At 56.9% G+C, this 12,453-nt stretch overlaps 1 protein-coding gene across 19 annotated transcripts in view; it reads left to right on the top strand.

Moving 5' to 3' along the window:
• The window catches only part of TCF3 (transcription factor 3), an 82,624-nt gene that overhangs the window by 48,154 nt on the left and 22,017 nt on the right, over positions 1-12,453 (top strand). For 18 of the 19 annotated variants that reach the window (XR_005626284.1, XR_005626283.1, XM_039696696.1 and 15 more), the window contains 3 exons: positions 4,305-4,372; positions 7,468-7,597; positions 9,165-9,214. Coding sequence is in view for 17 of the 19 variants with exons in the window: in XM_039696696.1 (XP_039552630.1) it covers positions 4,305-4,372; positions 7,468-7,597; positions 9,165-9,214 (248 nt within the window). In the remaining 2 variants the exon portion in view is untranslated. The remainder of the gene's footprint in view (positions 1-4,304; positions 4,373-7,467; positions 7,598-9,164; positions 9,215-12,453) is intronic. The other variant, XM_039696684.1, reaches the window with a different exon arrangement.

The raw sequence follows: 12,453 nt of genomic DNA, 5'->3' as shown, positions 1-12,453 counted from the left end.
TTCGAATGGAATTAGCAGTGTGGGGCTGGGGGAGGTGCATGGTGGGTGGTGGCTGTGCTGGGGCTGGGGTGATGTGGGGGCACTGGTTCTGCCAGTGGGTGCTGGAAAAACTTGCAGGCAGCATTTAAATGTTTTTTCTTGGCCTGTCAAGTGCAGGGCCAGGAGTTGGACTTCGATGATCTCTGTGGATCCCTTCCAACTCAGGCTGTTCTGTGATTCTGTGGTCTGTGAGAGAAATGGCAAACCCATGATTTATTATTATTTAAAAGCAGTTTGCTCCAGTGGAGGTGAGATGCTGCCATGATCCAGGGTGCCAAAGCCAATCTGTGACACTGCCAGAGTGGGTGAGAACCTCTGGGAAGAGCAGTTTATATTTTTCTGCCTTGTCTCCAAGCTCAGAAGCAGATGTGCACTTGGGAGGAGCGGCACAAACGGCGTGGGGGCTTCCTCTGGAAAAGCCCTGGGTGAAGGCAGGGCTGGGGAGGCTTCCCAGAGCCCCACACAGCCAGATCCTGCAAGAGGGAACATGCTGGGGAGGAGAGAGGCTGGGAAAGGCTCCTTAGGCAGGGCTGGAGGCAGCACAGGCAGATGGGGGGCAGGAGAAGGAGCTGGCAGGGGGAAAGACAGGAGGGGGGTGCCAGGAGGATCTGGAAATGCTGAATGCCCTCAGCCAGTGTCTGGGTGCACTGACTTGAGGTGCCTCCATTGTGCTTCACCTCCTTTCCAAAGGAAACCCTTTTCCTCTTTGAGGGCTTTATTCCCACATCTTCTCCTCCTCCTCCCACAAGATCCCTTCACGTCCATCTGCAGGATTTCAGGAATTCTGCTGGGAGCAAGGTGGGGTTTGGGGAGATTCCTGGTGGGTTTTCCCCAAGTTACTGAGACTTGCCTCCATCCTGGTCCTTGCCTCCTGCCTGGGCCTTGGCCACCTTTCCTGGTTGGAGTCCTGGGCTCTGGCTACCAAGGGTGACAGGGTGGGTCTGGGCTTGCCACCTGTGCCATCTGCATGCCCTTGTGCTGCAGAAACAGCTCCTTCTGCTGGCAAGGTCAGCCTTTGCTTGCCCAGCTTGCACACCTTATGAATCCAGCAGGCTTAGGTACATTCCAGCCCAGAAAGGTGCTTCTTCCTTCGGCCGTTTTCATAGACATTTAAATGTAAAATCCCTTCTGCTGAGTTTTTTACTGCTTTTTTCCCTTGTTATGTGATGATGGAGGGTGCAGGAGCAGGGGCTGGCCAGGGCTGCCCTCTCTTTCCCAATGTCTCCCATCCCATGGGGCACCCACAGACCCAAGGGTGCAGCAAGTGCTGAATGAGGAATGAGAGACATCAGAGAAGGTTGTGGGTTTGGAGCAGTGCAGAGCTGCCACTGGGTTCCAGAATCCTGGAATATCCTGAGCTGGAAGGGACCCTCAGGGATGCTCAGGGCAGCCCCTGGCCCTGCACAGCCACCCCAACAGCCCCACCCTGAGCAGCCCTGGCAGCGCTGTCCAAACGCTCCTGGAGCTCTGGCAGCCTTGGGGCCGGGACCATTCCCTGGGCAGCCTGGGCAGTGCCAGCACCCTCGGGGGCAAGAGCCTTGCCCTGAGCTCCATGCCAAGCCCTGCCACAGCTCAAGGAGCCTCCCCTCAGCCTCCTGTGCTCCAGCTGAACGAGCCAAGGGCCCTCAGCCGCTCCTCAGAGCCTTCCCCAGCTCCGTGTCCCTCCTCTGGGCACTCTCCAACAGCTTTGGATCCTTCTGATCTCATGGTGCCCAAAGTGCCCCAGCCCTGGAGGTGAGGCTGCCCCAGTGCAGAGCAGAGTGGGACAGTCCCTCCCTGGGCCTGGTGTCCCCAGGACAGGGTGGCCCTTTGGGCTGCCAGGGCCCAGCGGTGACTCAGATCCAACTTGCCCCTGACCAGGACCCTCAGGGCCCTTCCCAGGGCGCTGCTCTCCAGCCTCTCACTCCCAGTCTGTCCCTGCACCCACGGCTGCCCCATCCCTGGGCAGGATCTGACACTTGCCCTGTTAAACTTCACATGGTTGGGGATTGCCCAGTGTGTCTTCACCTTACCCACACACGTCCAGGAGCCCCCTGGCTCTGCCCAAGTTCTCTGGTGATGGCAGAGACTGCTGGATGAGCTTTAGGGTCCCTTCCAACCCAAACCATTCTGTGACTCTGATTCCCCACTGCAGTCACACATGGAAGCTGCAGTGTGTTATCAGATGGGAGACCTGGCTGCTGCTGTCCAGCCATCCCCCCCAGCATTACCCTGCTTTTCCTCTGCTTTAGGAGTAATCAGAACCTGCCTGATGCCACAACCTGCTGTGTCCTTTGTGCCCTGCCTGGTGCTGCGGTGGATCGAGCTCTTAAGCTCTTTTAGAAATTAGGTCATTTAGGAGATCCATCCTCTGACATTCTGACCTTTGTTTACTTAACGTTTAAGCCTCTGAAAGGAAATGGCAGCAGCACCAGGGGCCCCCGGCTGTGCCTGCATGGAGGGAGGGGGAGGCTGAGCCATGCCAGGACCTTCCCAGCAGGAATGGGGGTCTGGGGCTTGGGGGTCATCGTGGGGGAATCCACTCTAAAATTTCTGGGTCGAGTTCATGACCTCCATGGTAAGGCTCCAAAATGAGCAGCCTCCTCTCTCTTCCCATCTGGCACATGAATCATGGAATCCTGCAATATCCTGAGCTGGAAGGGACCCACAGGTTGATGAGTCCAGCCCCTGTCCAGGGGGTCCAGCTGTGGCTGCCCCTGGATCCCTGGAAGTGCCCAAGGCCAGGCTGGACAGGGCTTGCAGGAACATGGGATAGTGGAAGGTGTCCCTGTCCATGGCAGGGGCTTTAAGATCCCTTTCAGCCCAAACCATTCTGGATTCTCTGGTCTCTGGGCCCTGTCCTTCATGGGGGATGGTTTGAGGCATTTTGCTTCCCCTCCCCTCTTCATCTGCTCTCAGTGCTGTGGGGAGGGTCCTGCCAGCCCCAGTGTGGCCCCAAGTGCATTAACCTGCATCTTAGTGGCCTTGGGGCTGGCTTTGGGCTAAGCAGATTGGCAAAATCCCACTCCTCCCAATTTTGCTCACTAAGCCAGACCAGAGGCAGGATGTGATCTGTGATCCCCTTTTCGGGAAGGGTTTGGGGGTGGGGGCTGGTGGAGGGCCTGTTGCCCACTAGAAGAGTTTCTGGTTTTGCTTTGGAGGGATGGAGGGAATCCCAAAGGACACTGTTGTGCCTCCAGCTGCTGCAGGCAAGGCACAGAACCATTCCCTTCCTCCCTTCCTTGTGTCCTTTGCTGCCCTGGCACTCCTGGGCGCTGCTGGCTGGGGCCATACTGTGTCCAGGGCAGTGACCATGAGGCAGGAGAGTGCCAGGATGTTTTGGAGAGGGAACATCCCAGCAGGTATCTGGGCTCCTTTTTTTTTGGCCCTTCAGAATTTTATTTTCAGCTGAATGTGTGCAGGGTGAGGTGGTTGTGAGAGAAGCCCTCATTGATCCTGAGTGCCAGGGCAAGGCAGAATGGCTTCCAGTGCCAGGGGGCAGGGCTGGATGGGATATTGGGAATTAGGAATTGTTGCCTGGCAGGGTGGGCAGGCCCTAGCCCAGGGTGCCCAGAGCAGCTGTGGCTGCCCCTGGATCCCTGGCAGTGCCCAAGGCCAGGCTGGACAGGGCTGGGAGCAGCCTGGGACAGTGGGAGGTGTCCCTGCCATGGCAGAGGTGGCACTGGATGGGCTTTATGGTCCTTTCCAACCCAGATCCTTCTGGGAATCTGTAACTTCACAGCGGCACATGAGCACTGCTGGCATGGGGCTGTCCCCACACAGATCCCAGCTGGCTGTGAGGAGCCACAGGATTTGGGAAGTTGAACCTCCCCCAGGAGAGGGGCAGAAGGTGCCCAGTGCCCTGTGCAGGGCAGGAGCTCAGCTCTTGTTTGCTGGGATTGCATTTCCTGTTGTCTGGAAAGCACCCCGGGGTCTGTGCCTTGTCCTGGCCCTTGGTCTGCTCCAGCCCTGCCCTGCCAGCCCAGCTGGCTCTCGGTGTCTGCAGGGACCTTTTGGCTTGGGGCTGACACTGCCACTTTTCATGGCCACCAACACTTCCCTGTGCCACTGCAGCTCCGGCCTTTTGGTGCTTTTGGACCTGCTTTCTGTGAGCTTAAAGCAGCTCCTGCTTGAGCACAAGCTTGTCAAGCTGTTCCTCATGGGAGGGCAGGGTGAGCTGCCTCACAGGAGCAGGATTTGTCCCTTGGCAGGATCCAGGTGCCTGGGGGCAAAAAAACCCCTCCACTTCCCTCTTACCCCAAACCTTGTCTTTTCTTCTTCTGCAGGGAAGAGCAGTGAAAGAGCCTCATACTCCACGTTTGGAAGAGACACAGGGATGCCAGGACTAAACCAGGTAATGATATAATGCAGTGAGATTTTCTGCTTCATTTAGTGGCTCCCGAGAGCAGGAGTCTGGTAATGAAAACCAGCCTGGATTTACATCTCATCTTCATGCACTGGGTCCTGGGAAGCCTCTGCTCTGCTCCAAAACCTCTGTGGAGTGTTGGGGGTTCATACTGGTGTGTGCTGCTGGCTCAGAGGAGTTGTCAGAGGTTAGAAGATGTTGGTTGTAGCAGCCTCTCACTTCTTTCCCAGTCTTCTTCAGCCTCGCTCATTTTGTTATTGTTTCTCCTGGTTTGTATTTGATCAGCCATGACCCAGGCACGCTGCCTTGCTGGGGAGTTCCAGGGAATCAGATCCAAGCAGCACCTTTCCCTGTGCCAGGCTGGCTTGGGCAGGGGAGCATTCCAGGAGGCTCCTTCCCCCTCCCCTGCCTGTCCTGGCCTTTCCCTCTCCCTCCTCAGCAGCATCTCCCAGCTCCCTGGCCAGTGTCCAGTGTCCCAGTTGTGGTCTCTGAGGTGTTTTCTGTGCTGCTGCAGCATCATTTCAGTGACTGTCAGGTGGAGCTGTAGTTTTATGGTGGGGCTGTTGGTGCAGGACCTGCAGCAGGAGCTCTGCCCAGCCCTGGGGCAGCACCAGGACATGGAGCTGCTGCAGCCAGGCCAGAGGAGGCCACAGAGATGCTGCCAGGGCTGGAGCCCCTCTGCTCTGAGCCAGGCTGGCAGAGCTGGGGCTGCTCCCCTGGACAAGAGAAGGCTCCAGGCAGAGCTCAGAGCCCCTGGCAGGGCCTGAAGGGGCTCCAGGAGAGCTGCAGAGGGACTGGGGACAAGGCCTGCAGGGACAGGAGCCAGGGAATGGCTCCCAGTGCCACAGGGCAGGGCTGGATGGGAGATTGGGCAGGAATTGCTCCCTGGGAGGGTGGGCAGGCCCTGGCTTGGGGTGCCCAGAGCAGCTGTGGCTGCCCCTGGATCCCTGGCAGTGCCCAAGGCCAGGCTGGGCAGGGCTGGGAGCAGCCTGGGCCAGTGGGAGGTGTCCCTGCCATGGCAGGGGTGGCACTGGATGGGCTTTGAGGTCTCTCCCAACACACATCCTTCTGGCATTCCATGATCTCCACCATCCTGGAAGGGACCAGAGCCACCTCTTGCAGACACAGCCCAGCCCTGTTGGGTCACCCCGTGTGAACCCCTGGGCTCTGCTGGGGGGAGCAGCTTTGCTTCCTGTGGGGAATACCAGAGGTGTCAATCTGGGCCCAGAACACAGCAGAGCAGCCCTGAGATAACCTCCCCTGCTGCCAGCAACATCCAGAAATAGTTTTTTGGGAAGGAGTGAGCAGCTCCCTTTGATGTGTGGCTCCAAGTGCCCCCTCGGTGCCCAGTGTGGCCCTGGGGAAACAGTCCCAGCATTGGAGCCAAGGGAGGAGCTTTTGGCCGGACAGCTTTTATTTTATCCATGTACACACACACATATTACATGTTTTAATTTTACACAAATTTGTCATAATTTCCTCCTCTCTGAAGTGAGGATGTTTCCTTTGCTGGAGCAGCTGTGCTGGCTGTGCCAGAGTGAATTTCATTTACCACTGAAGCTGCTCAAAGAAAACCGGGCCCAGTGCCAAGTGTTGCTTTTGGATGTGATGCTTTTGCTGGGCTTTCGTGGAGGAGGGGGAATATAAGGTAACAGAAATGGGGGGGCAAATGGTCGGGAGAGGCCCCGGGAGAGGCAGGCACAGGGCTCAGGATCGGGTGGCAAATCCCACTTGATGTGGAGAGGAGACAAAACCCCCTTGTGGGGGGTGGGGGGAGGCCAGAGGAGCCTCTGTGGCCCCCAGAGCAGTTGTTGCTTCTGGCTCCAGTTTGGGGGAGTGAGGGGGGTTGACTTTTTTGGGTTTTTTTGTTTTTCGTTTGTTTTTTGTTTGGTTTTTTTAAACTAAAAATTGTCTGGTGGAAATGCCCTGGATGGGGATCAGGTTCTTGCCCAAAAATGCCCTGCTCTGGTAGGGTAGAGCTGGCAGGGCATTTCCCCCTTGTTTAACCCTGAACCATCTCCTGGGGCATCCCCAAGGAGAGGAAACAGGAAGAAAACCCCTTTCTTTGGGAAATTGCCTCAAAGTCCCAATGTGTCTCCTGCCTGCAGGAGGAGCAGGGCAGCAGCTCCCAGGATCCCTCCGGGTGCTTTCCTTGGCTGAGCACAGAGTGGGTCCAGAGCAGAGGAAACCTGAGCAGTGGAACAGATTGCAGGAATGTCACCAGCTGTGAACACACGAGCTCCTCTTTCCCTCCCTGACCCCTTTCTGGAGGAGACAGAGTTTGAAAGCAAAGGTTTTTCTTTCCAGTTTCTCAAAAGCCTGAAATCCTCCTTTATTTCCATGTGTTGCCCTCAGAGGATGGGTCAAAGCTGAGCTTTTGGGACTTTGGCAGCCCTGTGCAATTTGATGTAAATACACTGCACTTCCTCCCGAGGTGAGAGGGGCAGTGCTGGAGGAGAGGCTCTGTCCCAGGAGGGAGCACCCTGGGCTCTGGCTCTGCTGCTTCCCAGCGTGCCCAAGGTCAGCCGGGATAAACAGAGGGAGGAGTTTCCTGGCTTTACAAAGAGGCATTTGGCTTTTCCCTGATAAAACTCAGGAGAAAACCACCCTGAGCAGTGGCAGCACAGCTCCAGGGCACTGGCCACGACATGGGCTGGCGATGTGGGGCTCATGCTGTCCTGGACATCAAGGTGAGCATGGGACTGTGCTGGTCCTACCATGACACCTGCAAGGTGACCGTGGGACCACAGTGTCCCCCACCATGGCACCTACAAGGTGACTGTAGGACCACATTGTCCCCCACCATGGCACCTGCTGGTTTGCATCCCTGGTTTGCAGAGGTTTCTTGCTGGGGTCCAGCAGGAAAGCACAAGCTGAAAGCCTCTTTTGTTCCTCCACACCTATTCCCCCACCTCCACCCCCATATTTACGGATTTGCTTTCCCTCCTGGCCCCTTGGCTCGTGTTTATTTTTCCCCTCAGCTGAATTGGTGTGAAGGTGGCTCAAAGCAGCTCTGTTCTCTCCCAGCGAGTCGTTTTGCAGTGTAATTCCATGGAAGGGCTTTTCTCTCTCCTTGTTTGCAGCCTGGTTTCCTGCCCAGCGAGATGGGAATCGCCAGCCCGAGCACGCTTTCCCCCACCGGGGGCAAAGGGGGGTCTCAGTATTTTTCTTACCCCAACAATCCTCGCAGGAGAGGTGCAGAGAGCAGCATAGGTGAGTGACTGCGTGTCCCCCGGGTGCCACCGTGCACCTGGGCAGGTGTCCTTGTCAGACCTGCCTTTGGGAATGAGGACGTTGATGCTGGGAATGAGGGACTGATGTTGCCATGTGTGCCCCTGGCATGAATCTGGTGTTTGCTCTTTTAGGGGAGGGAATGCATGTAAATATCTCTTCTATATACAGAGAGAGAGATCTAACCTCAAAAAAGGGGTGCTCAGAGTCAGGTACAATTTCCCTCTTTCTGGAGAATGCCAGATTAGCTGAAAGCAGCAAATGGCTCGAGGTTCTTGTAAAAACACCTCCAGCCACACTGCACATCACTCGTCCTTCCTGGCAAGCCCTGGGCTGCCAAGGAGGCTGTTCCTGTGGCTGATGGCTCCTGGAGCTGCAGCAGGCACGAGTGGCAGGAGCAGGGTGTAGGAGGCAGCAGGAGGTGCTGGAGCTGTGCCTGGGACCCAGGGAATGTTTGCTCCAGGAGCTCTCCCTGCCTGCTCTGCTGTACCCAAGCAGGGCTTGCCCGTGTCTGGATGGAGCTGAGCATAAGCTTTTACCAAAGGCTGGGGTCAGGTGTGAGTTTAACTTCAGAGGGAACACAAGCTCCAGTTCCCCAGAACTTGTGTTTCTCGTCACAGTTCCCCCTGCACCCTCCAGAGCCACTTTCCTGCTGCTATTTTGGGCTTTCCCCAACGAGTGAAACCAGAAGTGACCCAGTGCATTGGGTGCATTTTTCAGTGCTTTTCAGAAAAAGGCACCTACTCTGGTGCTGCCACTTCAGCCTGGAAAATGATTATCTAGCATTCTGTGGGATGAATTTCTGCTCTGGAGGTACATCCAAGCAGAGTCCCTGGCTTGTCAGGTTGCTGTGTTAGCACCCTGCACCCCCAGCCAGGCTTTCCTTAATTATGATTTTTTTTAATTTATGAAAAATAATTAAAAATAATTATGGAAAGAGAATTCTAAAATAATAATTATGAAAAATAGAATTTTTTTAAAATTAGCCAGTGCTTTCCCTTGAGGCACTTCTGGATATTTCCCCACACCTCCCTGAACTGTCCCCTGTGCCCCTCCAGAGCTGGAACTGGAGGGATGGGCTGGGGTCTGTCCCTGGGAAGCACATCCCTGCCTCCTGCAGCAGTAAAGGTTTCTCAGGTCTGTTCCTGTGTAGGAAGCAAATTCAAACACAGCCCAGCCCTGCATGTGTTCCTTTTCTGCATCCTCTCTCCACAAGCCCACTTCAGGTTAAAAGTGTTTCAAAAAAAAAATCCCAATGAGGGGTTATAACATTAAATGTTATTACATGTATGGGCTCAGTCTCTCCCAACAAACCCTTCCTGTCCTGGGATCTCTGTGTGGGTGTGAAACCTGCCCCCAAAGGGAGTAGACAAGATTTGGAGAGTCTCGTCCTTGGACATTTTCACTGCTGATGCTTCCTCAGCCACAGGACATTTGGGATCTCAGCCCTGTCTCTGCCTGCAGTTTGCAACCCTGGACACTTTTGCTGCAGCTCATTTCCCCTCCCTCTAACCCCTCGAAAACTGAGATCCTCTCTTGTCTGATGCAGATGGACAGCCCAAAAAGGTTCGGAAGGTGCCTCCTGGACTCCCCTCCTCGGTAAGTGGCAGCAGGGGGTTCCCATTGGTGCCCTGGGAGCCATCCCTGCTCCCTGAGCCCCAAAACCGCTGGCACCTGCAACCCCAGACTGGCCAACAGTGGGGTGCCAACGTCAGCATTTGCAAACTTCAGGATTTCTCCCAAATCAAAGCTGCCAGCAGACAGGACCTGCCTGCTGTTGGAGCCCGAGATGTCCCCTCTGAGCTGATAGCCAGACCCTGGGGAAATAATTTATTTCTCCCTTGGAAAATGACCTCAGTTTGCGGCCACTCGCACTGCCCGACACTGGGGTGCCAGCCTAAAAATCCACAAACTTCACAGGATTTCTCCCAACCTAAAGCTGCCAGCGACAAGAACCCTGCGCTGCTGGGATCCTAGCGGGATGGGGAAGGGAATTCCCGTGCGGGGAGGCGGTGGGAGCTCCGGGAAGGAGCCGAGCCCGCAGCCCGTGCCGGGTCCGGCTGCAAGGCGACACCGCGGGCTCGGGTTTCGCCCCCGCGCTGGGGCAGCAGCTGAGCCCGCTCCAGGTGTGCGCTGCTTTACAGGAAAGCTGAGCAGCCTGCAGGAATACACCAGCCCTGCTCCCGCGGCTGTTCGGGGGAATGAGCTGAACAATGTCTTTGTGGCTGCGGGTAATGGGATCTGCAGGAAAGCTAATTGGAGCGGGCTGCGGGGCTCCTGCAGGAGCACGGGAGCAGTCTGGGGCCGGGGCTGCATTCCTGGCTGGAATGTTTGCGTGCTTGGGGGGGACGGCTCGGTCTCATTGGGCTCTGTCCCCAGCCCGGGGCTGTGCTGGAGACTTGCCCTCAGTCTCTGCCAAAGCCGGTGTGACACTGCCCCATTCCCCAGGGAACACCCCCATCCCTGGGGAAATCCGGGCTGTGGCATTCCCTGACTGCTGGTGCACAGCTGTACCTGCACCACAGGCTCTGCCTTTGGGATTGGACCTGAGGATAGAGGGAGGGGAGGGCACCGAGGCCTTGCCAGGCTGGGCTCACAGACCTGGGAGTGTTAGAGGGTCCGTGTGAATCCACATGAGGCAGAAACCAGCTCCAAGAGTGTGTGTTTTGACAGGGAAAACCTGCTTGAGTCACAATCCGTGTCGCTGCCTCGAGTTTCTGTGGGAAATTTGGAGCTTTAAACCCCAGTCGACATGTGGGGAAAACATCGCCCCAACAAATGGCCTTTATTGGCCTCAAATTTCAAAGTGCTGGGGTTTGGCCCATCCTGCTGGCAGAGCCCTGGAGGACCCTGATTCCCACAGGAAGAGCTGCTTGGCCTTTGCTCCAGCTCAGCCCCTGTGTCGGAGTGACACCTGCACTCCAGCCTTCCATAGGATCATGGAATGGCTTGGGTTGGCAGGGACATTAAAGCCCATCCAGTGCCACCTCTGCCATGGCCAGGGGCACCCAGGGTATTCAAAGCCCCATCCAGCCTGGCCTTGGGCACTGCCAGGGATCCAGGGACAGCCAGGGCTGCTCTGGGCACCCTGTGCCAGGAAGGAATTTTTCCCCAACATCCAACCTAAATCTGTTTCTGCCCTGGCTGTTGTCTCAGCTGCCCCTTGATGCCAAAGCTCCAGTTTTCAGAGCACGGGCTGGTTCTGCCTCTTTCCCTCACCCTCCCTGTGCTGGGAGCTCCAGCTTCCTGGTTTGTTTTTGAACTTCCACACCTGGGGAGGCAGATCTGTGCCTGGGCGGCGGGAGAAGTGTGAGGCAGGAGTGGCCTCAAAGGCAGCGGATCAAAGGCTCTTTCTTGTCTGACTCGCCCGTGCAGGAGCCCGCCCCGTGTTATCGCTGGACCCCGTGCAAAATAAATAGGTTAATCAGCATCTTATTAAAATGAAGTGCTTTAATCTGTAATTCCCGAGCTGCTTTGAAAACTCGCCGAGGTCAGCGGCTGCAGGAGCTGAGGGTGGGTGCGTGAGCAGGGAGTGATGCCAGAGGCAGCGAGAGGGGTTCAGGGGGAGTGAGCAACAATGCCAGGCAGGGACGGGCACAGAGGAACTGTGCTGGGAGCCCAGGGCCCTTGAGCTCAGTGCTTCTGTCCCAAGGAGGCCACAGAGCTGCTCCCAGGGCTGGAGCCCCTCTGCTCTGGAGCCAGGCAGGCAGAGCTGGGGGTGCTCACCTGGGGAAGGGAAGGCTCCAGGGAGAACTCAGAGCCCCTTGCAGGGCTTGAAGGGGCTCCAGGAGTCAAAGGGCAGGGTTAGATGGGAGATTGGGCAGGAATTGTTCCCTGTGAGGGTGGTGAGACCCTCACAAGGGTGCCCAGAGTGCCTCTGAATCCCTGGAATTGTTCAAGGCCAGGTTGGACAGGGCTTGGAGCACTCTGGAATAGTGGAAGGTGTCCCTGCCATGGCAGGGGCTAGAATGAGATGGGCTTTGAGGTCCCTCTGAACCCAAACCATCCATGAACCATCCGTAAACCAGTTAGGTGCTGGCTTGGGGCTGCCCTCAGGGCATGGAGCCCCTTGGAGCCTCCCTGCAGCTCTCGAGCTCCTGGCCACAGGCTGCTGTGTCCGGGCACAGGATCCAGGGCTGGATGTGGCCCCACATCGGCTGCGGTGCCAGAGGAACCGGGCAGGGATTTTGTGCAAGTTGGTTCCTGCAGGATTTTGTTGCCACAGCGAGTTCAGTGCCTGGGAGCTGTTTCAGGCTGTGCATTCCCAGTCTGGTCACTGCTCTGTTTAGCCTCAGTCTGCCCAAAGTCCCACCCCAACTCCTGCATTTGAGCAAGAAAAACAGGGAGGGAAAAACAGCCCCAGACCACAAAGCGCTGCGGATCCCAGCGCTGGGGCTTTTCGAGCGGCTCTCGCCGCGCTGGCAGATTTTAACCGGAGGAAATTACCTCACCTGGAGGTCCCCGAGGCCGCCGGCCTGAGGGCTGGGGCCAGGGGCTGGGGAGCAGAGCCTGGCCCTGATTCCCAGCTGCCTGCAGCGCCCAGCCCGGCCCCGCCGTGCCCGCACACGGCTCCTGGCTCTGTGCACAGAAGGATGGAATTGGCTTCCCACAGCCTCCCTGTGCTGGACAGCAAAAGGAACAATTAGCAGGGGTTGGGGCCAGGAGTGTGCTGAAACTTGGCCCCCCAGGATCCAGCAGGCGATATTCCAGGGGTGGTGGAGCAGGGTGGGCACACAGCAAGGTGAACCTCCCCTGCTTTGCAGCCCTGCTCCCTCCATCCCTGCCATTTTATCGCCGTTGTTTTCTCCCTGGGTTCCTGGCTTGGCTGTTGCTGCAGC

Source organism: Passer montanus, unplaced genomic scaffold, assembly GCF_014805655.1.
Source record: "Passer montanus isolate IOZ18808 unplaced genomic scaffold, ASM1480565v1 scaffold114, whole genome shotgun sequence".
Lineage (NCBI taxonomy): Eukaryota > Metazoa > Chordata > Aves > Passeriformes > Passeridae > Passer > Passer montanus.
The sequence above is the reverse complement of the archived record's forward strand: the minus strand, read 5'-3'. Positions and strand labels throughout refer to the sequence as shown.